The sequence below is a fragment of the Lissotriton helveticus genome, chromosome 3_1 (genome assembly GCF_964261635.1).
Source record: "Lissotriton helveticus chromosome 3_1, aLisHel1.1, whole genome shotgun sequence".
Lineage (NCBI taxonomy): Eukaryota > Metazoa > Chordata > Amphibia > Caudata > Salamandridae > Lissotriton > Lissotriton helveticus.
The window spans coordinates 1,954,032,494-1,954,058,818 of record NC_136061.1 but is presented as its reverse complement, the minus strand read 5'-3'; the positions used below and the strand labels follow the sequence as shown (position 1 = coordinate 1,954,058,818).

Below are 26,325 nucleotides of genomic sequence, written 5' to 3'. Positions count from 1 at the left end.
GCAGTGCAGGTGAGTGCAGTGCAGGTGAGTGCAGTGCAGTGCAGGTGAGTGCAGTGCAGTGCAGGTGAGTGCAGTGCAGGGCAGGTGAGTGCAGTGCAGGTGAGTGCAGTGCAGTGCAGGTGAGTGCAGTGCAGGTGAGTGCAGTGCAGTGCAGGTGAGTGCAGTGCAGTGCAGGTGAGTGCAGTGCAGGTGAGTGCAGTGCAGGTGAGTGCAGTTGAGTGCAGTGCAGTGCAGTGCAGGTGAGTGCAGTGCAGTGCAGGTGAGTGCAGTTGAGTGCAGAGTGGTGTGTATTGACAATGTAAATGACAATGCCATTTATTTATGATTTAAAGAAAAAAAAAGAAATGTCATGAGCAATGCCAATAGCTCTACCTTTAATGATGCCGAGACCATTGCATTGTAAATGCTTGTTAAATCTTGCTGCTTTAGGCAGGGGGCACGATTGTGGTGCTCGCACTGCGACTTACTGATTTTTAATCTGTTTCCTGAGCATTACTTGCTCCTGGGGTGCACGCTGCTGTGAGAGGGCAGAGGGGCACTTCACCAGGCGCCGGCACTACGTGTATATTTTAATATCCTTATGTGCTCTTAATTTTGTGTCATAGTCACTGTATTTTCTGTGTATTCCCACTCCCCGTTCCTCCCCAAGCCAAGCTCGTGGTGTGGAGGGAGGTCTTGCTTTCTCTTTTGCACTCACTTCCGGCGGAAGCGGGGGGAGCGGTCTAGTCTTCCTGCCGTCTCCTCCCTGCATAAACGATGTGTTGGCCGACGTGCAGCGGACGCGACGGTGGCGCGCCGGAGTCGTGCCAGAGTCCTGCCCGTCTGCGCCCGTCCGCGACCAGACGGGACCAGGGGCCACTCCCCTTGCCTTTCCAAAAGCTACATTTTCGTATTCCAGTGAGACCTTGATGAGTCTCAAGCCTTCACAATGCTCGCGTCACACCCCCCTGTCCTGCCTCCTTGCCCCTTTAAGCTGCCCGGAGTGCAATTTATCCTTACTATCCCTACCCTCTGTGCTTGATATAGCCTCTTCTAATTTTCTGCAAACTTCATCACGGCACAAATCCCTTAATTCCCCTACTGACCTCACTTTTATCAGCCTAAATTGTAGGTCCTTACCGAAGCATAGGAATGACATCTTCGACCTTATCACTTCCACTCAACCAGCTGCTGTGTTTCTCACGGAGACCTGGCTGAACAACAGCTCGGGCCCCGACATAGCCTCTGCCCTCCCCGATGACTACACTTACGTAGGTAAAAATAGAGTGGGAAAAAAGGGAGGCGGTATAGCAATTATTTTTAAAAGAATTTATTCTTGTAAATGGGAAGACTTAGCTATTCCCAAATGTGAAGCTGGCCTGTTTAAACTTCTGCTCTCCCCCAACTACACTCTTTCTGGCATTCTCATCTACCGCCCACCGGGCACGGCCAGTATTTGGGCCTCCTCATTTCCTGACTATATTGCTCCATTACTCCTGCACTCAACTAATTTTCTGGTCCTCGGAGACCTTAACTTACATCTTAACGATGTATCTTGCCCCACCAGTACACACCTTATACAAGATTTAGCAGCACTTAACATTTCTCTGCATAACTCTGGCCCCACTCATAAGGCAGGAAACCTATTAGATCCCATTTTTTCCAACTTAGACACTATAGCATGTAAACCCCCAGGCCCATCCCCTGGTCAGATCATTACATAATTAGTTTCTCGATAAAAATTGACTGTGCACCGAATATCCCTGGAAACTCCACGCTTCCTTGAGCTGGCAGAAGTTGGAAGAATCTAGATTCCAAAAAACTGAATGCCTATCTTAACCACTTGGATGCTAAGGGGTGTGCGAGTAGGTCCATGTAATTTCCATTGAAACCAATGGAAACTCCATGACGAGCTGGGCTCGTCATGAGCGTCGAAGGGGTTAAGAATACTAGACCTTCTATTAACATGGCCACCATCGAGGAGGAGGCTGCTTTACAAAATTGGCTTACCTCCGCAGTCAATGCATGTGTTCCTTTACGCAAATATAAACACAACCTGCGTCATCCCCCCGCCCCATGGTTCACTCAGCAATTAAAAAGTGAGAAATCTATATGTAAAAAGTTGGAACGGAAATGGTGCGCGTATTACGATCTAGGGGCCAAACAAACTTACAAAGATGCTCTTACCAAATACCACTCTCTTTGTAACATAGCCAAGGCGGAACATGTTAATCGAACCATTCTAAATGCTCAAAATCGACCTAAAGCCCTATTCAAAGCTGTGCAGGAACTTTCGGGCATGTCCTGGCTGCCCAAAGCTCCCTGCCTGGATGAAATGCAATGTAACTCCCTGGCAGAATTCTTTACTGCCAAAATCAAGACCATCTATACTAACTTTGGAGTTCCTACTCACACTGCATCCTCTCCTGAGCCGGGCATGTCCGTACCGTTGTATGAACTAGAAACAAATATGCAAATGTGTCCGCCCTCCCCGCTTCAGCTGACTGCATGGGACCCTCTTACTATCACTTCTTTGCAGAATATTCTGGGTTGCATTAAATCTGGTTCCCCCTTGGATCCCATGCCCCCACAAATCCTCCTATCTCATGATTCTCATGCTCTCACTTTAATTTTAGAACTCCTTAATGCCTCACTCAGAGAAGCCAAGGTTCCGAGTACGTGGAAGCACGCGATGATTGTGCCCCTACTAAAGAAAGCCAATGCGGATCCCAACATTCCAGCTAATTTTCGCCCCATCTCACTCCTTCCGGTCTGCTCCAAAATCCTGGAAAAGCACGTTAACAAACAGCTTACCACTTACATTGAAGCAGGCAACTTTCTCCATCAGTCTCAGTCTGGCTTTAGGGCTGGCTTCTCAACCGAGTCTACTCTTCTTGGGGTCTCTGAGGCCATTCGATGCCAGGTAGACAGAGGGGAAACAGTGGCACTCATCCTACTGGATTTGAGTGCCGCTTTTGACACTGTTTCCCATTCCATCCTTCTTACCGCCATCAAGTCCATCGGCATCAGTGGCTCAGCTCTCGGTTGGGTGGCCAGCTATCTTTCTGACCGCACGTTCCAAGTTTTCTCCCCTTCCTCAGCTTCAAAAATCCATCATTCCACTCATGGCGTTCCGCAGGGCTCTATTCTGAGTCCACTATTTTTCAATTTATATGTTAGACCCCTTGCCACCATTGCGGAACAAGCCGGACTTATCATTTATTCTTACGCCGATGATACTCAGATCATCTATTCACTTTCCACAGGTCAAAACTCCACCACATCATCCCTTCTCTCTGGTCTTAATAACATAGCCAGTTGGATGCACAACAACAAATTAAAATTAAATGGGGATAAGACAGAGCTGCTCTTGTTTGGCCACAATACCGCACTTTGGGGCCCCCACCATTGGCCACAGCAAATGGGTCCCATACCGGTTCCCTCCAAAACAGCTCGCAACCTAGGCATCATATTTGATGATCAGCTGTCGATGAGGCAACATGTGATCAAGGTCTCGGCCACTTGTATTACCATCCTCAAGTGGCTGAGAAAGATCATATGGATGCTTCCCCATGACACCCAGAGAACCGTAGTCCAAGTGCTAATTACATCTCGGCTGGACTATGGGAATGTCCTCTATCTGGGTGCATGCAAGGAGGTGACCCGTAAACTTCAGACGATCCAAAACATGGCTGTTCGATTACTCTGCAACCTCCCCAGAACCTCTTCCACCTCGGCTTCTTTGCGTAGCCTACACTGGCTCCGAATCGAAAATCGCTCTAAATTTAAAGCCCTCTGCTTCATGCACTGTATCAAGTCAGGTACTGCCCCTCTTTATTTAAGTACTCTGGTTCAACACTATTGTCCCCCCCGCAATCTTCGTTCGTCTACCCAACATAGATATCAGGTGCCTTGTATTAGGAGAGCCAGAATGGGCGGCCGCTCATTTGCTTACTTGGCTCCTTCCTTGTGGAATACCTTACCTCTTTCCTTACGCACTGAATCCTGCTATCTAAGGTTCCGCAGAGACCTATAGACTTGGTTATTTAACCTATAGACCCTCTAGGTTCTATAATATCCGTTCTTTGTAACTACCACGTTCTCTCTCTTTCTGGTTAGCGCCGGGAAACCTCCGGGTAGCTGTGCGCTGTATAAAATTAAATATAATAATAATAATCTAGTAGCCATTGTGTATGCATCTACTAATAGGTGCGCCCCACTACTCCTGCTTGCCATCTTGTTTTCTTCACATTCATCACAGCACCAAAAGCCAACTTACAAGCAAAATGCTGCTCTCAACAGAACACTCTCCTTACCCCTCACCTTGTCATCAACCTGCACCACCCCGAAAATGTGTGTGATTCTCACAACATCTGTATCTACCTGTGCCTCAAACTGTAAATATGTACAATGTAAAGCAAATATGGATAATTGTGCAATGTTTATATATACATGTGACACAATTATTAATTGTGCTACACAGTATTGTCCACTCACATTTACTCACCCACTATCCTAATCAAAATCACTATCTCTAATCTGGTTTCAACTGGAAACTATTAGCTCAACACTGTTCTATGGTCAGAACCTTGTGTTCTAGGTGTTTATTTATTCATGGCACTTACACCGCGCACTATCAACATAGGTCTGTAGACACAAACCTGTTGGGCACTGAGACATCAGCTAAAAAAACATGAATCATTCGCTGCGACAGCAGGGGTAATCATGTTCAGAACAGCAGGGAGGGATGTTAAGGTTAGTTCTTGAAGAGATCTCTTTGAAAAATGTGAGCTTTAAAAGCAGCCTTGAAGATTGAGAGGGAGGTGATGGCTCTCAGGCCACCAGGAGGGCGTGGATTCCACTGTAGAAAAGGAAGTCGTCTGAAAGATCAGACTCTTGAAGTAGGGCAGGCAGATTGGGTGGCAGTGAATATGCTCTTTGCTGGCAGACCGCAGAGTTCTTGTCATGATGCGTCCAAAAAGAGCCTCAACCAGGTTTCTTTCGGAGAATAGTATGTTGATTTGAATATTTGGCTAACTATTTAGCAGAGAAGCAACTGACCTTCTGAGGGTAATGAAAAGTTTTTAGTTGATGTATTGTCTGGATAGGTATGTGAAGTATTGTACATCCAATTGGACAGATAGGACACAATTTATTATGGGTTGAGAAGTAACATAACCATGTATAGGTTTTCAGAGCAATTGAGGAAAAAATGGCATATAAAAATTTGTGAAATAATGAACTTTATGAGTGCACATATGTTTGCCCAGAGGTGGCTTACAGATTTAGGTCACTCCATTGTTAAAATAGGCATTTGAGCAAACTGGGAGAAAGTATAGAGAATAACAAGAAGAGGTCAACGTAGCAATAATTACTGTTGGAATTAAGCCTAGCTAGTAGCTATGAGTACATAGAATAGTACAGACTCTCAAACTTTCAAATGAGAGGAGTGCTGGCACTATCCAAGTATAGTTATATGACTTCATTTAAGAAAAAATAACAAAAGAGCATGGAGAAGAATGTAAATATACAGCAGGAACTTAAAGAGGAGTACTGTGTATGCTATTCATTTGTTGCATCATTTGTTGTCATTTTTCCTTAGGTGCAGGTTTTTTTTCCAAGTGCCTTGAAAATATTAATAATAGGTGCTTTCCTGACGCGGATAGGTAGATGCTTGAGAAGTGTATGGTTAGCAAAGTTGATTAGCTAATCAAGGGGAGTAGATATGGCGGGAACAGACAAAAAGAAGGTTGTTGAAGTAATGCATTTTATTATTGACCTGTAGTTTGGGTAAGGCGATGACATTGTGGAATGGGACTCAGTGAATCTTACAGATGTTAAGCACTTGATATCTGTCCACTGAGTAAAAAACTGAATTAAATACACACCCTATGTACCAAATGGGACAAACGTACCAAATGGGACAAAGGAGCTACCTAAAAAGGGCATAACGTTGATATAGTGAATTACTCTGCTAAAGACAATATTCTCTTTTAAGGTGAATACCCTCATACACTGTATGGTGGCATGCTTCATCATATGCTACCTCCTCACACTGTTGGCAGTTGCCTCCAGCATGGGCTACAACCCTGGAGACCAGGGAGCTCTTCTGGATCGTACTTAGGATAATCTACCGAGAGTGAATAAGTATTATGAGGGTAGCCAGCTACAGGCTGTGGTTGGTGTTGGAGAATATATTTGTGTTGGTTAAACTACAGATAAACACTCAAGCTGTAACAAATACCTCGTGTTGGGCAAAAAAAAATCTTTATTTGCTTCACAGTGAGGTATAATTAAAACATAAAGGGGAATATTTCAGCGGTTTGTGTTGGTCGACATGTTTCAGACTTCAGACCGTGCATCTCTCAAGGTGCTTTGGGCTTTCTTCACAACCTAAGTATTTTGTTCCCTGTATCTGTTCCTCACTTCGGAATTCTAATAAAAATGAACTGGATACTCAGGCTTAAGCAATAACCGCAGCAAAAAACACAACCATACTGATCACTCACTTTTTACTGAGGGGTCATCTAGAAGATGACAGGTGGTGGAAAGTGACAGTGAAATCAAACGGCAATAAAAAACTCCAGGCCAAATTCATTATGTCGCAAATTACAATGCTGGATGTTTAGATAATGAACCCATATAATAGGATTAAATGAGGATATTCCTTGGATGTCCCTCAATGAAATGGCCTAATTCTCTTGATCAAATGGAGACTTGGTGTAGTAATGGTTGACACGTACTTAATATGAGAAACGTTTGATTGGGAAGTGACCATGGATCACACCCCCTCTCTTTTGAACCTCACAGGGTTATGAGCGCAAGTAGAGTAGTAAATCATTTTCAGGGTCTATAGAATGTTACAACCACCCCCATTTATCCAGGTTTTTTTGTTTCAATTTGTACAAATGAGCCAGGAAATGGGTATCTACTTGTCTTTTCTTATGTTAAGGATTTCTTTTGAACTCTTTATACATTTTTTTATATAGGGGGCCTTGGCTTGAAGGTATTGGAGTGCTTTATATGAGCACCACTTATGTTCCACAGGGTTACCATTTACTGCTTATAGTAATGGGAAAATTAAGTGATGTGTTCAAAATTACAGGATGCTGAGCAACGCAAAGAATCAAACGTTCCCCGGTTCCAATGTCGACAGCTCTGGCCGTAACACCACATCCAGGCTACAGGAAGGGAGGCAGGCAGTAGCTACATGAAAGCTCGGATAGTTATGAACTCCAGGTTCCAATGGGACCTCGATCTGAGACAGAGCCAGGCCGTGCTCGAGCTTTCAGTGGCTCGTCCACCTCTACCATCAAGGAAGGGTAGATGCCATGGACACGACCCACAATGATGAAGGGTACAAACAACAAAGATAACAGGTCGGCATGACAGTTTTTCCAGTTTTGGGCACAGTTATTAATTCTGTTATCCATAAGGGAACGAAATTGAAGGCTTCACTGTGTAAGCCAGGCCAATTCACTGTGATTCACTTTTTTTTAAACTGAGTTCTTTGCTCACAACTAGGAAGCGTTTGATCGCGCTCAGAACTGAGAGCTCCAAGTTCTGACAATAAAGATCCAAACCTGCCAGTTCCACTCAGAACATTTTTTTTAAATTGTATGTCCCGCTCACAATGAGGGAGCATGTATTCCCAAAAAGAGTTAGGAGCTCCTGTACCCACCACTAAGGTACCCTATTTGCCGGAGCACATGCTACAGCAAGCGTCTGATTAGTAAAGCACCGTAATGCTGCAATTATAGAGTATACAGAGACATGTGTCTCTCAATGACATAGACACTTCCTATGGAAAAGATCTACCTACATAACAACAGCGACTAAGATCCACAACACTTATTAATAACATCCGCTCCATCATGTGCATATTGGGATAACAAAGCAATACCAATGATGATAATTATCAAATTTTCTCTCAGAGCATTAGGATTGTAGTCATTATTACAAAGCGGAACTATAATCAGATAGGGATACATTGTGACAAATGCATGAAATTAACGGACATCTATGGTTTCTGTCACTGTTGGACCCATTTCGGACTAGTGAGTACATTTTGTAATAGGACCCAAAGGGAAAGATGTATGTAGCATGTAGTATGATTACAAGACTACACTAGATCATGCAAAGATTGTTTCATACACTGAGCAAAATTCACACTGCGTGTGTGTGCAGCGACGCATTTTCACGATTGTTCAACTTTGATGATACCGTATATAGTGATACCATGAACAAATGTTTTTTGTTTCCACATATCCGAAAATAATAATGGCAACTGAGATGCTCATCGAGAATCACAGGGTCAAGCATTAGGCCGGAGTATTCAATTCATTTTTACTTGTATTCCGAACAGAGGAAACACATACAGAGAACAAAATATGTAGATCCTAAAGAAAGCCCAAAGCAGCTTGAGAGCAGGCCTGAGGGTAGTTTGCAGAGTTTTGCTACGCGGAACACCGGGAAGTTACAAAAAAACGCTGTAAAGTTCCATGAGTGGCAGAGTGCAGTGCGGATTGCAGTTTGTGCTGGCATTCCTGCCGTTCAGGTAGAAATTCTACCCGAGCGGCAGCTCGCGAACTTACCGTTCACAATTGCGAGCAAGGTAAAAACTCTGCAGCACATCGCGAAGCAGAGTTTTCTGCACTCCGCGAGCTCCGCGGAGTGCAGAAAACTCTGCAAACTCCGCGAACGGAGCAAAGTTCACCGCCCAGGCCTACTTGAGAGAGGTCAGGGGTTTTGATGCATGAAGACCAATACAACGTTTTTAAATATTCCCCTTTATCTTTGAATTATACCACACAGGGATGCAAATAAAGATTTTTTGTCCGACATATTTTCAACAGCTTGAGTGTTCCTCTGTATTGTAGGTAGCACAGATACCTTTTCTACCACTGACCACTGCCTGTAGCAGGCAACCCTCCTCACACCTATTCACCATAGGGAGATTAACCTAAGAAACATCCAGAAGCGACCCCACCATCTACAGGTTTGTAGCTCATGCTGGAGGGAACAGCGAACAGTGGGAGGAGGCACCCTATGCTGAAGCATGCCATCATACAGTGGGTGAGGGTATTCACCCTTAAAAGAGAGAATTTCTCTTTAGCTACATCACTATATCAACATTACGCTAATTTTAATGAGCTCCTTTGTCCCTTTGTGTACTTGGGGTGTGCATTGATACTAGTACGCATGTACTCATTTGGCTTATATGACTTCCTCCTCTTTCCCCTTTGTGTAAAGAGAAGAATTGAATTCTTCAAGGTACCTTTTAGAAATGAAGGGTAATGCTGAAGTTGCAGGCAGAGGGAGGTGTGAGCATGCCAGGTGGGTGGCAAACAGGCATCTGAATATAGAAGTGGGAAGAAAAGGATGGAAACAAAAGGGGTTGGGAGTAATCAGCATTAAAGTGGTACAAGAGAGCACAATATTTTAAATGATGTAACCTAAAGCAGTCATGAATTTCTAACTGCACAAACCAATGTGAACAGCCTGTGGTCGATTATGAGTCCATTCTAAGAGAACTCCTTTACTCTGTCCTCTTTCTAGTGCAGTAAAAAATGGTTTTAGGGAAAACGGTCATGCGCTGGCTGACAAAGACCGGTGACATAGATGGTTGCTGCCTACTCTGCCTGGGGTTCTGGAATTTCAACAGTGAAATTGGGACATTCATTTTGGTAAAATACTACATTTATCTCAACCTGAGATAACCAGACCCTGAACATGAATTGAACCCAAATACACAAAAGGGGAATTCTGATGAGAATTTTTGAGGAAATTCAGCATTGTGAAATTTAAAAGAATCAACCTTGTATTACAGCAATCAACATTCATTAGGGAATAAAATCACATCTAAAAATATTCCAAGCATTAACATGTGAAGCACTGCCGGTGTTCTTCCATATTTTGGTATAACTGAGCAAGGGAGAAAATGTCTGTCAGTCTGTGCCTCAACACTCGGACCCCTGATTGACTGAAAGGGGTTTTGGGCAATCAATGTCAGTGTAAGCAGAAAGGCAGTGTTATAAAGGAGGACATACAGAACAAAAAAAAGGTAACTCACAGCTGCAGCCCCTCGACGCCTGCTGATCAGAGGGAGTGTGATCCCAAAGTTCTGGTTGAGGGTGGTCCGGTTAAAGACATTCTCCGGATCTAGTATGATCCTGGCATTTTGGGCCATCTTGTGCTATAAGAAAGGAAAAGTACCATAAAAGTGATTCAGTTATTGTGTGGGCTGTACAACACAAATCATTTATACTCCAAAATCCTGAAAGATTGAGAATTTATCAAATCCTGCCAGAATTTCTCCTATCTTTTAGGGCTTTGTGGCTTCACACTGCTTAGCAGAACCCTTTGCAAAGAGTAGGTGTCCCAGAATATTGGTTAAAATCCATGTTCTACCCCAGGGGTCACCCTACAGACATCTTTTAGCTGAGAATTCAACTACAGGACAAGCTAGCACAAGGTAGAGTGAAAGCAGTCATGGTAGAGGTGGATAGGGTACCTCAAATGTGCAAAGAATTACCACACAGTGGACTGCGGTGAACTCAGAAAGCAGATACTTTTTTTGTATTTAGGAGGTTAGGAAATGTTCTTTTTTGTATAATTATGTAAGTATTTGTGCTTATGTTGTGCTCTGTTGTTGATTTAATGAAGAACTAATTAAGAAAGATGAACAACCGATCTTAATGAGTAAACCAATTTAAAAAATATATAAATTGGTTACGATCAGGAGTAAGCGTTGGTATGTGACTTTTTTGAAGTGCATATTAATGAGATGGGACCAGATACCACTACATAGGAGTAATTGAATGTATCCTATGAATACTTTGGGTGTATTTGTTCCCCCACATCACTGTTTATTGTGTTGGTGAAACCCTTGTAGTCACACCTTCATCAAAGGAAGTTTTTGTTTGGATGAATTACCTATACGTGGCTGTGGACCCCCGAAATATATCCACATCTTTTGCGATTTAGATTTGGGCTTCCCTGCCAAGGATCTCTCAGACCACCCATCGTTCCTGTTGACTCCATGAGCCAAAGACTGCTGCTGGGCCAGCCTGGGAAAAATAAGCAAAAAAAAGATCTATCGTGGCTGGAAAGGGCGCGGGGAGGTCAGCGGGCGATATTGCAACTACGGGACTCTAGGGGTGAGATGCAGACCAATCCGGCTCGCATAGTGGAACTACTAGCAGACCATTTCCACTGCGTATACTCCCCTGATTATGAGGTCACACGGGAAATGGCGGAAAGCTCCCTTGTGGGAGTACCGACCTGTACTCTCTCCCCAGACCAACGGAACGAGCTTGACTCCGATCTGACGGAGGAGGAACTACAGGCAGCCATCACAGCGCTACACCCCGGGAAAGCACTGGGCCCCAATGGTGTGCCAATAGAATGGTACAAACTCATGTCCGAGACACTGTCCGCGCCACTGCTTGCTATGTTTCAGGAGTGTCGGGAACGGGGGCGACTGCCACCGGATCAGCGCACGGCCACAATAGTCGCAATACCTAAGCCCGGCAAGCCCCCCGAGGAGTGCGAATCATACCGTCCGATCTCCCTTCTTAACGCCGAGAGTAAAATCCTGGCGAAACTGTTGGCCACCAGGCTACTGCCCCATCTGGCGCACCTTATACACCCGGACCAATCGGGCTTTATGCCGCACCGGAGTACGGCGCTGAACTTGCGACGGCTACACGGGGTATTGGCCCGAGCCTCGCGGTTGAAGGAGCCGGCTGCGGTACTGTCACTAGATGCCAAAATGGCATTTGATATGGTGGAGTGGCGCTATCTCTTTGCGGTCCTGGAACATATCGGTATCGGCCCAACGTTTATATCGTGGGTCAGACTACTATACACTGAACCCATGGCGAGAGTAACCGCGAATGGACACATATCGAGGGAGTTTCCGTTGGCAAGGGGCACGAGACAGGGGTGCCCTCTCTCGCCATTACTGTTCGCCTTGGTTCTAGAGCCCCTGGCCACAATCCTCAGAACCACCCAGCTGCTGAAAGGTATCCAATGGGAAGGTGGAGGCGAAGATAGGATATCCCTATATGCCGACGACATGCTCGTTTACCTCATGGACCTCACGAACAGTGTCCCGGTCTTACTGGCACTGTGTGAACGCCACGGTACGGTCTCGGGCTATAAGCTCAATTGGTCCAAATCCGTTCTCTATATGATAAAGGGCGACCTTCCAGCCTTGCCTGGGGATTGCCAATTACTCATAGAACACGTAACCTTTAAATACCTAGGGATTCGGATTACGAGGGAGCACTCGACCTTCCTTGACCTGAATCTTAGACCCCAGCTGGACAAATTGAAGACTGACGTGCGCCTTTGGAAAAATCTCCCCCTAACACTGCTAGGTAGAGCGGCGCTCTTTAAGATGCTGGCGCTCCCTCGCTTCCTTTATGTCCTAGAGAACACACCGGCGTTGGATCCCGTGTGGTTCTTCCGCCACGTCTCGGCGCAATTGTCCAGTCTTCTGTGGGGAGACAAACCGGCCCGGGTCGCCCAGTTGAAACTAACCAGAGACTGGTATAGTGGGGGAATAGCCCTCCCCAACCTTGAACTATACTACTGGGCAGCTCACCTTAAGGTGATTAACCAATGGCTCCACGCAGCGCAAGACGACCCGGCGTTCAGAGCAGATAGACAACAGCTGGGCATGTCCACCCTGTTAGCTCCGCTATATAACAAAGGGATGGTGAGGAAGTTAGAGGGGCCTACTAAACACACTGTAGCCCTATGGCACAAAGCTCAGAGACGGCTGGGATGGGAGGGAGTGCTCACCAGACTCACACCACTGTGGGACACCAAGGCCCTCGGTAACCTGCGCAGCTCCAAGGGGTTCGACCAATGGGACAACATTGGGATCTCAACGGTGGGCGACCTATGGACCAGAGAGGGTGTGCTCTCCTTTGGGACCCTGAAGGAACAATACAGCCTTGCAGACACCGAAACATACAGGTACATACAAATCAGACATGCTCTCCTGTCGGTGTTGGAGGATGGTGTGGCGCTTCCGGAGTCGGCTCCGTTAGAGGACCGATTGCTTACAGACTACATGGAGGCCAGGGCAACCTCCCTCACTTACCGTAAACTCATGAATAACCTGCCAGACCCTCTGGGGAAACTAAAGGAGTACTGGGTGGATGAGATAGGGGACCTAGATGAATCGGACTGGAACGCAGCCCTGGCATCTCCCAGGGAGGCTGGTATTTCCACTCGATTCAGACTGATCCAATTCAAAGTGCTACACAGGGTCTACTACACCCGCACGACACTGTATAAAATACATAGAGCAGAACACCCACATTGCCTGAGGAATTGCGGGGAGGAGGGTACGCTATACCACACATTATGGACATGTCCACATATACAGAACTACTGGCGGCGTGTCACACGCACGATCGGTCAGACCCTCCAGCACCCGTTTGCTCCGGAACCTAGGGTCTGTCTCCTGAATGTGTGGGGCCCATCGGATCTATCACTGCATGCGAAGAGGTGGGTGATCATAGGTGTAATGCTGGCAAAGCGTGATATCGCGCAAAACTGGGGGGCACAGGAAACACCGACACTGGCGCAATGGTGCAGAAATATGGATGTGATCATGTTGACTGAGCGGGCAGTATACCAGCAGAGGCATAATCCTCGAAAATGGAACCGGATTTGGTCACCCTGGAACATTTATAGGGGAGACATCTGTGAGCCTCTGCCCGAGGAGGAGGATGGGGATAGCTCAGGGGACGACGAGGGCCTGGATTGATGGATGGGTGGGGGGTATGGAACGTGGAAACAGTGAATGATACAGGGGCCTGGGAACCTACAGGTTAAAGAACATACTGAACTGTGTATTTGCACCAAAACCTGATAATTGCATTTGGTCACACTGATGAATAGTGGATCTTAGCCCTAATGAGTAGCAGGTTGAAGTTGGGGGGGTATATTATAAAATGTTGCTCTACTGATTATGGCAGCTGAATGTTGACGCTGCATTGCAGACCTACTGTCCGTTATTGTGTACCATGTGATGGCAACAACAAAAATAAAATTTATAAAAAAAATAAAAAAAAAGATCTATCTAAAACTGGTCCCAGGGCTCAACCACTGGAATCCACAAGCTCTGTCTATGAACGTGGTATAAAGATCGGGCTGAAATCTTGAATCATTGTGTCAGTCAGTGGATACTTTGTGCACGAGGTTTGGGGTCACTAACTGCAAAATTCCCTTGACTGGTTCCGGACAACAAGCCTAAGAAAAGCCTGCATTTTGCAGGGAGCAGCTGCCTGCTATATTCTAAAGGGAAGGAACCCACTGCCTCCTGGAGAGCTATGCGGGAGGTACCACTGGATACAATGAAAAGTGCCTAGAAGAGGGAACCTAAAGTAGCTGACATGAAGTACAAAACATCAGCTAGCTGTGATTCAAGTAAAGATCAGAATCGTCAGACTATACAGTGAGGCATTGAGGCTCGGTCCCTTGATAGCATGTCCAGAGCAAAGTGCCCTTGATAGCATGTCCAGAGCAAAGTGCCCTTGATAGCATGTCCAGAGCAAAGTGTCTTGTGTCTCAAGAAGTGCCCTTTATAGCATGTCCAGAGCAAAGTGTCTTGTGTCTCAAGAAGTCGGAGCGTCTAAGGTGGCAGGTGCTCTGCGGTATCGCAAACGCACTTGGAAGTTTCATCAAGACATTCTCAAAGCACCTAGTTCACAATAACGTTTCACTACTGCCATTGACAATTCATCAAGACACCTCCACTAAAAAACCTTGACAACTAGACACCAAAAATGGCTTGTGAACACAATTGGCAGCAACCGTGAAAATCAATTAGCATCTCTGACAGAGTTTGAGGATTGCATTTGCATTTGGCCGAGCCTTTCACCCATGTCTGTATCACCAAAGCAACCTGCGTTGGACTCTGTTTTCTTTGGGTGGAAGGTTTGAGATTCGGCTCAAGAATGCACCTCTGAAGGCGGACCCACCACCTTCTTTATTCGGCAGGAGTGAAGCCTGATTGCTCCTCATGTGCACTGGGCTGCCCCACTTCTATCTGGAAAGCACGCAATGTTGACCGTGCTAGGGCCTTTCCTTGCACATCAATACAGAGGGGAAGGTGCACCGTAGCCCATGCTTAAGTCCTGGCCGCTAGAATTATGAAATAGGTAATGTGCGCGGATTGTGAACATGGATAGGGGTATCTAGTGGACAACTGGGACAACCTGTACTTTGAACAGGGAAATTGCCCTTACGGGGGACGGGTCATCTGGGAGCAAAGAGCATTCTTCGCTGTCCCACACCTCTAGGAGGAACCTATATGGCACAGACTGCCTAGTATCTGAAGGGATAGCCTAGGCTATACCAGGAAGTTACGCAGTGAATATTCCCCGATATAACCATGTCCATTTTGATTGCCTTCTGAAATTGTATGTATAAATTTGAGTTGTGCGTGCTAACTGAAGAACGCTTCCTTTTTAAGAAGCACTGGTTAGACAATGAATAACTGACTGAGATGATCGTTTACTGAATTCAGAATATTTACCCCACACCACCTTCATGGGTAAGCCTGGGACTGCTCGACTTCGCTACCCTAAGGGCCAAGTACTTTAGGGGCCTACATGGTACTCACTTTTGGGCTCAATAGTAAGATAACACCGAGTGACATCAACTGTAAAAAGCTCTCATTGTTGCAATTATAGCTCAGTAACCTTTTACTACCCTGGGACTTCTGAAAAACATCCCACCCCACTGGTATGCAGCTTTCTCTGCCTGCACAGTGCTCTGGTTAAGCATTGCACGGTAGGTACAGATGGGGAAATGTCCACAAGGCAGCAACACTGTGGGGCAACATAGGCTGACGTGGGGGTACAGTGACACTCCATAAAAAAGGCTGTCCACAAAACCAAAGTAGGGGCACAGGGAGGGGCATCCTCCCACCCACCCACGAAAAAGAAAAAAGAAGGCATACAGATTGAGTGTAAAACCTAAATAAAATGTATAAATCAATCCTATTTTTGGGAGATTCACTTGTCAGTGTACATTTTGCAAGTAAACCGAAAAACATTTTTAACAATCATTCTATAATTGTTCTGCGAATCTATCTTCCAGATCCATTTAAAACGTTCCACCATCCTAAACCATGGACTTCCCATTGTGGTAACAAGCCTATTTCTTGGTACATACATTTTATCCATCTACAAACTTATTATGGAATCAACACTTAAAAAGATTTTTGATAAAATAACCAGAAAAGCAGAAAAGTTCTCCACCACCTTCAACAGATGTCATTATAGAATCAACATAAAAAGGTGGTGCAGTGTTGCCATGAAAACAAGCGATTATATTAAGGAAGGAATGAGATAACTGATGGATACCAACAAATAGATTTCACACACAACTTGAACAAACAAATGAAGAATATGGTTGTAAAGTACAGGAGTTTAAATTTAATTAATGAAACAACAGCAGATATACTTGCTCATCCATCAGAGATTTTAGCCGCTTCTCAAAATTAACAATCCTGGTCATCTCATCATCTCTCGTTATAATACAGCCAAGGAGAGACTATATTTATTTGTTGAACTCCAGACTCAGACCAATGCCCAGGAACTTCCATCATTTATTAAGGGTACCAGTCAATTCCTTTAGATTATTGAAAAATTAAACCAACATATTTCATGATGACAGTTTCCTGGCTACATTTGATGTTACATCACTATATACCAACATACTACATGAGAATGGTCTTATGACAGTACCCTGAATAGTAAACACTTACGGCAGATAAAAGGGAACTCCATGAGCTCTTGGATGGCTCCATCCAATGTGAATATCTTTGCTGACATACTAGATGGACCATATACTTGCTACTTCTAGCGTCAAACCACAAGTATGGCTAAGCCACATTAATGACATATTTATAGTATGGAATGCAGAAAGTAGAGAGCTGAAAGACTTTTTTGCTGATATTGTGTATCCATCGTACCATCAAACTTCACCAACAGCAATAGTAAATGCAAGCATCATCTCCCTTTTTTGGATATGCTAATCATAATTTAGAAAGAGAAAATTGACATTGATCTGTACAACAATCCTAAAGATGCTAACTTGTGTCTACACTGGACATTGTGTCACCTATGCTACACACAACTCGTCATCTTCTAGAGACAAACGCTCAGAATATGAAGCATTTGCAGCAATGAGGACACTTGTAAAGAACATCTACAGGAGTTTGCTAGATTATTCAAATGTGTGGCTATCTTCTGCATATCACAACAAAAGAACATGTCTTTGCAGTTTCCCGGGGAAGAATTTATTTGGAATACCAATAGGAAAAACAACTACTAGCTACGAAATCATAATGCAAAAAATCTTTTGCTTGTTATCCACCTACGAAAACTACAAGAAAATTGCCAGTCATTGCTTATCGCAAAGCTCCCAATTTTCGAGTTGTTATTGTGAGAGCTGAACTCAGGCAAACAAACAAATGAAGGGGTCGTTGCTGTGATTCTAAAAGATCCCTCACATGTGAATACCTTTTACAAACATTATCAGTAACAATTTGTTATAAGAAAACAACATCTTACATGTAGATCAATGTGTATTACGTATGTGATTCAATGCCAGTGCCAAAACTGTAAAAATACAATATGTATGCCAAACAGTGAGGGACTTCCGTACATGCTTCAGGAATCACAAATCAGTAATAAATAACAAGAAACTTGAAGAACCTGCAGTCAATCATGTTATCCTTGTGAACCATTTTATATCAGATTTGAACATTTTCACTGTGGAACATGGAAGAATTACTTGACTCCCGAGAAAACCTCTGGATGTACCATTTAAAACCATTGCATCCAGATGGACTGAACATCACTAAGAGCAACCACTTGACTACTGCATATCTATTGGCAAGGGACTGTCCTCTGTATGTTGTACAGCCATATCCCCTAACCTGCTCTCCCGAACTGCACATCTGTGATCCATTTTTTTTTATTTTTGGTCATGCCACACACTATTCCCATAAACGCATTTGACCTAGGCACAGTCTTTTGAACATTATAGATTCTGGACCCCGTTCTGAAACAAGCGGTGCACACCAAGCACACCCTTATAATTACAGGGTACTACAATGCCTGTTTCAGGTTTCATGCGTGGAGGGCATTGGTGGCAGCATAAGCATTAGTGAATTCTACTGACAGGCTTTTTACCAGTGAGACATGAATGAGCACATACAGGCCCATTCATTCTAAGTTTGGCTGCTTATGATGAGCCCAGAATCTGGAACGCGATATGTTATGGGGGTGGGGTGTGGGTGTGGGTGTGTGTGTTTGTGTGTTTAACGTGATAGATGGGAGCACCGGACGCTAGGGTGTCTTCAGGAGACAGGCTTTCCGTAGAAGTGCCAGAGTGCCTCAATATACATTAGGCTGTAAATGACTCTAACTGCAGCTACTATTATGTAGAGATGGAAAGGGGTGCAGTGTAAGGCCTGCAGTATCTGTTGTTGGGAAAAGAAGTTTGTTAACAGAGCACAGATTCTTGTCTTTCATCATGATCTCTAAAAGGAAGGGTCATAAATAGCTTGGTGCAATCTGCACTCACTTCTTTGCACTTCTGTGATGGGCACTCCACCATGACTTTGTCCTACTGGACAGAGCATCCTTGCGACCAGGTCTGGAAGGTAGCCTGGTCTAGACACATGAAAGGGGAACAGACCCAAACCAGTTCCAAGGAAGCAGACTTGAACGACACATAATGATGGGAGCTCAAGACCCATCATTCTTTGCTGTTGTGGTCTCTTCTACTGAGGAGGGGGTACTCTGCAGAGTAATCATGGACCACTATGCAGCCAAGGGATGGTGTTGAACTAAAAGTCAACTCTCCAGAGGTGAGGGAACATTGCCTGGAATCAGATCTGAAGGAGGAATTACTGGGCTGTCCTGGTTGCCAAGATATCCTACCTATGAGTGAAGGAAGAAAGTGGCAACCTTGCAGGAGGAGCAGATCATAGAAGGGACTGCTGAAATTGACCCTAACGTGGGGTCTGTCAAACTGACAATCACTAAGCCTGTGCGCCAAAGGATTTGCGAAATTGCTGGATTGTGAACTGTGACCTTTGCCATTTATAACTGTCGTAGCCACAGGCACCTGGAGCGGTGTGCCTGTATGGTTAGTTTGGTTGACGCCAGGACAAGCGCCTGCTGGTGGCTCATGTGCCGCACAAGTGGGCTGGGTGACCACGTCAAGTGTGTCTTTAGGTTGGAGCCAGTTATGAAGATTAACTGACTGAGATATGCCTTGGGGTGCTATTATGTTAAGAATTGATGTTCTTGCCTCGAGGCACTGGATGGCGAAGATAAAACTTGGTTTCTGCAATATTCGAGAACCGTCATCTTTGAGCGTTTGGCTGTCCGTTCAAGAAAAAAACCCCAGTACTCATTAGAGTATGGAAGTGAGCAGTGCAGTGAATCAAGAATCCACCGGAGTGAGTAGTGAGCTGCGATCTGTAGCCTGCCACTTGGAAGAGGGCAATTTACAGAAGCCTCTGCTCCTGCCATGACCCCTCAAGCAATGCGCTGAATGACCAGCTAATGCACAGGCCCTTAGAAAGCTGCTGCATGCCACTTGGAGGCTTCCTCACCGGTGAGATCCTGTTGCCGCTGGAGGGTCAAACACATCCAAGCGCTACTGCTACAAACTTGGTGAGAGACTGAACTGGCATCGTCCTGAGAGACTTTGTGCTTATACAAACCCAGGGGGAGCATGAGCAGCACCAATAGATCTGCCTCAAACTCTGAGGGTAGCGTAAGGGGAAACCCAGTGAAAGAGGGGGACTCACAAGAGACAGGTTGAGGCCTAGACAGCAGATGCTCTAGAACACACAGACTTGCACCTGTGAACAGGGATTAGTGCAATGCTGGGGATAGGTATTGATTTTTTAGCCTGAGTAATCCCACACTAACCTCTGCTGCTCACCTTTTGTAGTACTGAGATTCAAGTGTGGAAAGGGTTGTTACTCGGTCCAGTTTGATGAGCCATAGTAAGTCTATGGGTCAGCTTTTCCAAAAGGCCCTCAACTCCCACAGTTATGATGCAGTAGCCCCTGCCTCTCCCATGGCCTCCTGAATGAGGTCTGACCAGATCTCAAGAAATTTCACAGCTGCATTGATTCAACATTTCAAATTAATCTTTACTAATGATGCCTTTGGAAATTCAGCAGTCAACTGTGCAATCACTGACCAAACAGTCTTATATGACCTGAGGGAGACTGAAGCCAATGTACAGTTTTAAGTCAACCTTACAAAAAAACTATAATTAATTACTAATAAGTAAACAATAAAGGTCAGAAAGATGAGCATTTATTACGTTTTAAACAATTGGGAACAATTGTAATAATCATACATTCCCTTTCATATCCATCATACATATTCACATGTACACTGGATGCAAATATAAAAACATTGTTAGAATGATGACATTTTGCTCAACAATGATAAATTGACTTACTATATGAAAAAACGATTCAGTTGGAGACTGAGTGGCACAAATAAAAATGACCGTTGGTATTCTACACACGTTTCGGCACTACAGAGGTGCCTTTGTCAGGAAGAGGGCCACAGTAGAAAACAATTGATGAATCTTCTATCAAAGGTGTTGAGGGGACCAGTTGTGATAGATGGTGATTAGAGACAATGCGGTTCTCGAAGTATAATCTCAATTTTTAAAGGCAGAATGATGTCAATATATCATGTGTTGATAAGATATGTAAGTCCTCCAGTATTTCATAAAGATTTGCTGTATGCCAAATAGGTAATGGAGATAAGAATTAGGCGTCACTGCGTGGAAAACAGGGTAGCGCAGTGATGTCAATTATTGACTTAATATCGCTGCTTATTTTTTCAAAGTTTCCATGTAATGCGGTGCAGTTGGATCAATAGAATTCTGTTTTGTGCATTCAGAGATTATTTTCGGTCAGATGGGAGCCTCCGGATATGGGCTTCCTTCTTTCAATTAATATGCCTGAAAACTGAAGACGGAAGCCAAAACATTTTAGTGGAAATATATTTTTGTTCTTTGGTTAGTCCATCTGTTTAATTTGCCTCTTTCTTGGATATATCATTATTTAACCTATACGTTCAGCCGCTGGCGGCTGTCGCCAGGCAGTGGGACCTTACTATGGTCTCATATGTGGAAGACACGCAGCTAGTGGTGGCCCTGGCCGATGGTTCTACTTTGAATGCCTCCAGGTTTAGAGGCAACCTGACGGCCGTGGCTGAATGGATGACCACTAACTGCTTGCAGCTAAATGCTAATAAAACTGAGGTTTTGTTAGTAGGGAAGAACGCAAGCCTGTGGGGCGAGCACTGGTGGCTGAGTGCCCCGGGTAATACTCCTGAGCCAAAGGAGGTGGTTAAGAACCTGGGGGTCTGGATGGATTCTTCTCTCAGCTTTCAAATCCATACCAAAAAAGTTGCAGGCACGAGCTTTGGCCTCCTGCGAGGTCTTAAGCCCCTCTTGAAGTTTTTTGAACCACCGACACGCCAGCTGATAGTCCAGTCGGCTATTCTATCTCGACCGGACTATGCCACCTCCCTGCTGTTGGGGGCCAATCGGGCTGAAATTATTCGGATGCAGCGTGTTCAAAACGCTGCTGCCAGAACCTTGCTGGGGCTCCCTCTGTGTTGTCCTGTAGCGGACACCATCCAGAAACTTCATTGGCTTCCATGGCGGAGCGGATTCAATTTAAGATGCTGTGTCTTTCTTTCAAAATACTGAAGTTCGCTATGCTCGGTAATCTGCTTATCCCGTATACTCCCCTCCACCAGCTGCGCTCCTTAGGGCAGCACCTTGTCATTGTTCCCCATGTAAAACACTGTCGTACGGGGGGACGGCCCTTCCGCTGCTTGGCGGCCAAGTTATGGAACTCCCTGCCTGTCCAAAATACGTAGTTTGGAGGGTCTGTTGGACTTCAGAAAAGCCATTAAGACCTTCCCTTTTCCCTCAGTTTAGCTCTTCTGGTTCTCTTCTTGTTGGAGCTATCCTTTTGTAGTGGTTAGGCCCGTTTTCTGAAGCTGGAGGCGCCGGGATGCCCTTCGCTGGGGCAGCTGTGGGCTATATAAGCACCGATAACATTAACATTACCCTTGGCTTTGTAACTCACATTTTCGGGCTTTCTATTTGCTGTCTCTCTTTGTTTTAGGCTGTCCAGCTTGAGTTTATCCCTTCCCTTGACCACAACATATTTACAGTATCCTTACTATTACTCCTTTTCTGTAAACAGGACTTTAAATCCTGGTCTTATCTTGTCACATTTACTGTGCATTCAAAGACAGAGGTTAAATATCTGGCTTGGTCTTCCAAGGGAGCTTGGTGTTTACTTTTCTTTTTCGGACTTCAAAGGGAGAGAATTTGTGTGATAATCTTGCAGGTGCTGGAAAAGAAAGTTTTTTTGTCCTAGCACACAAATTGAAGAGTGGGCTCCTTGGTGGCGAACTTCTTTGTTTCCCCAAGAACACAACTTCCTAGTTTGCTTGTTGTTGTGTTCACCCCCTTTCCTGAACTTAATCCTCTCAAAATACCAGTCCTTTGATTCACTGTGTAAAATACAGCAAACAAAACATCGCTTCTGTGGTCTGCATCACAAGATTGAGAACCAAATATCCTTTTAGTCGTTTGGTTAAATATTTTTAAGCAACGGATATGCAATGGGTAACGCATACACCCGGAGTAACAGCACATATTACTGTAGATGAGAATGACTGTGTTCCAGCTGCTTAAAGTTGTGGGTGCAGAAGATAAGGCAAATCGAGTTGAGCAGCTCCTTATTTAATTGCTTCCCCTTTCACTTCATACTACTCCTTTTTTATTACTTTCTCTGCGCCTATCAGTGCAGACCTGCCACAGCCTTTTGGACGAAGCCCGATTACTGCAGAATGTTAGTTGGGCAATGCACATGATTGCATCTAAGGATAAGACACAGCCCGATGATACTGTCCAGTTCAAGCTATATATTTGGGTTAAGGTCCACACACACTGCAAGAGTGCCCTTGTTTACAGTTTGCCAGGCTGATCAGCCTTTATTTCCAGAATATGTAAGCTCTTTCTTAGCTCTCAGGCATATAACACAAACATATAAACACCTAAGATACACACAACTAGAGTCAGACACAGACATACAGATGCTTACATTCACCAGCATATAACATACCCACACATACTATCACAGTCGGGCTCACAACGAGGAAATGGCTATACTAATGATACAATAATCTTACGTGGACCCATACAAATACAAACAACTACAGAAACTCAAGAATCGGGTCAATCAACTGACTTATCCATACAAAGCACATACACTCAGATACAAAAACGCATATGTAGACAGACCAGGAGACGGGCATACACTTGGATGCATGTGGACACATATGGAAAAAGACTCATAAAACAAACACACACCCAGTTACGGAGAGTGAGGAATGCAGACACTCACAGGCACATACAAACCAACGCATGCACATGTAATGATGCCTACACCGAAACACAGACAGATCCAAGCACATACAGGCACATTTGGACACAGAAAGAAATCAAGGCAGATATGCATACACACATCATATAAATAATCTGACAGATATATTGCTGTTGCTTGTCCAGTTCCGCTCACGCTGTTCGTTAACTTACTACCCACTACAGGGCTGAAACTACAGGCACTAGGATGCTGTATTATGTAGACTGACTTTACCGGGTGAAATACAGTGTATTCTGGGATACGTACTGCCACAGATATCAGTCGTTTTCAAGCCTGAGCAGGGGCGAGATCATCACTGTCTAAATTCATCAATTCATCCTTGTGTTCTGGTATGAAGAGTCTCAGGGCCTACTAAGTGAGGCAGGATGCATGCTTTGATACATAGTCCAGATTTCTTATCTGGTCCTCATTAACCCTGGGCATAGTTGCTGCTACGCGTAGCTACGCGAAGTGCACTTCGCACTAAGCAAGCTACGCGAACTACGTAGTGCACTGTGCAAAATGCTGTTCGCACTGATTGCACAGCGCCAGATGCTTATCCGCACTGTGCAATCATTGCAAACCGCATCTTGCACAGTGCAACCGGTCGTTTTCTGCTGTTCAAGTAGATTTGTACTCGAGCGGAAGCTTTCTGAACGCGGACTGGTAGTTTCTCATCGCGAGCGGTTGCGAACATACGCGACCACTCGCAATGAGAAACCTGACCTCCCCGCGTTGAGAATGGCGCCGGGAGGTTTATTTTCCACACTCGCAATCGGCAACTTGATGTTGCTGATCGCGAACGAGGAAAAAGTCTCCCCGGGATGTTATTTTGCTCGCTCGCGGTCACCAACTTGACTTTGAGGGCTGTGAGCAAGCAAAAAATGCCCGTTGCACTACACAACGCGTTTTTGTACTGTGCTACGTGCTATTCGTGTAGCGCGAAGTTGCACAAACTACGCAAGCGTAGTGTTGTCCTACGCCCAGGGTTAGTCCTCATCCAGTTGTTTGTGTTCTGGTAGCTACAGTAGGGGAAAGGTGCGCAAGGGGATCAGAGATGCCTTACAGTCAGTTGCTGTATCGTCTCGCCCAGCCTCAGTGTGGAGTCACTCCTGTGCATTGTACTAGTTTAACCACACAATGGAGTAATACGCATAATCTGCCCATAGCAAGCAGTGTGCTGGTATTACAACGCTTTGATTCAAAATAAACCAGTGAAGCGCGTACAGTCCCCTACACAGGACTGGTGTTTGCATAGTCTTTTGAAGAACATTCAATATGAGTCTATGTGCATAAAACGTATTTTTGCACACTGTTGTACTAGGGTGGACATGGGCCTTTGCCTTGTACTACTATTACTGCATCCTTTTAGGAAATATTGAACATATGATGTTCTGATAAATGCCAGATAAGATAAAAAGTACCAGAAAAGGTAACGTGATCTGTGGGTTGACTGGTCATAGACGGAGGCTGATTGGGCGGGGGGGTTGACGTCAGATGTAGAATGTCTGCACCCGTGTATTGTTGTTACCGCATCATGTTACAGGGTGTTACACGGTCAAGTGATGAACAGGTATTACTACACTCTCTTCAGGTGTATCCAGCACAGGTCCACCAGATGGAGTCAGGTCCATGCCAGATTTTCAGGAATCTACAGAAACTGTGCACAAATAATCTAACTGGAACTCATTTATGGAGCTAGTGGTTATCCTAAAACAGTAGGGAGGATTCGGCCTTCCTTGCCACGAGTTGGACACCCTTTCTTTAACAAAAGTTTGGGTTGAGATGCCATATTGATGACACTGCAGCGCTATAGAAGAATCTGTTAGCATGAAGCGCAGTCTCCAGTGAGTGGCCTGCTTGCCCCCGATTGCTCCCCACACCATCTACTAGCCATTACCCCCTCCTCCACCAACCAAGGGCTGCAAATCGAGCCAAAGTGAAACACTTTTCACTAGTGGATACAATATTGACAGTGTCTATGAGCCTCACAGTGGAGTTTGTGTCCGGTTTAGGAAGCCACGTCTGGGACAAATCCTTGTATCCAGTGCTGAAGCTTATGTCCCCGTCAAGCATTGGAAGTGGCAATAGGTCTTGCATATGTGAGGTCTTTTGGCTTTGTAAAAGTTGTTTATTTTAGTCATGCTGAACAGCACTGCAGCATGGCTAAAAGTAAGAAGTGCTATGACACGGCCAACGCTGTCCGCTTTATAGTGGTTTTGTTTTCCTTTCTACCATGCTGCACAGCAGCTGTGCAGCTGTACAACATGGCAAATAAAACACTGGCAAAGCCAAATAGCTCTACTATTTCGCCTTTAAATGTTTTTAAGGCACGTTGTACAGATGTGTGGCTGCTGCGCAGCATGGTTTAAAGTAAAACAAAAAAAGCGCTATAACGTGGCCAGTGCAGGCTGCGTCATGGCACTTTTTTCTTTTTTACACGTTCAGCCACACTACATAGCAGTTAGGCTGCTGTACAACATGGCTAAAAACGTTGACATCTGTTGATTTTGCATAGGCGTGACCTATTGTCTTTGCCAATGCTTGTTAAAGATGTGTCTGTTATTTTAGAGAAGATCCCAATGTCCCTGTTGTCTTAAAATCCTAGCGAAGTAGAATTTATTAACAATCTTAAGATTTGTTTGAACCCTGTGAAGAAACTCTCTTGTGTATCCAGTTATCCTTCCCATTCTGAAACTATTGAAGGAAGGAATTTGCCCTATTCTCATTCCCACTTCTAGTATGTGCAGAACCCCTATACCTCCTCTCAAGAACCCTGAAAGGATACATATTACTTTATAAAGGATTTAAGAGCTGTG

At 44.8% G+C, this 26,325-nt stretch overlaps 1 protein-coding gene across 4 annotated transcripts in view; it reads right to left on the bottom strand.

Moving 5' to 3' along the window:
• Positions 1–26,325, bottom strand: part of IQCH (IQ motif containing H) — an 887,303-nt gene that overhangs the window by 646,734 nt on the left and 214,244 nt on the right. For all 4 annotated transcript variants that reach the window (XM_078683047.1, XM_078683049.1, XM_078683045.1 and 1 more), the window contains one exon: positions 10,052–10,174. In XM_078683047.1, the coding sequence (XP_078539173.1) occupies positions 10,052–10,174 (123 nt within the window). The remainder of the gene's footprint in view (positions 1–10,051; positions 10,175–26,325) is intronic.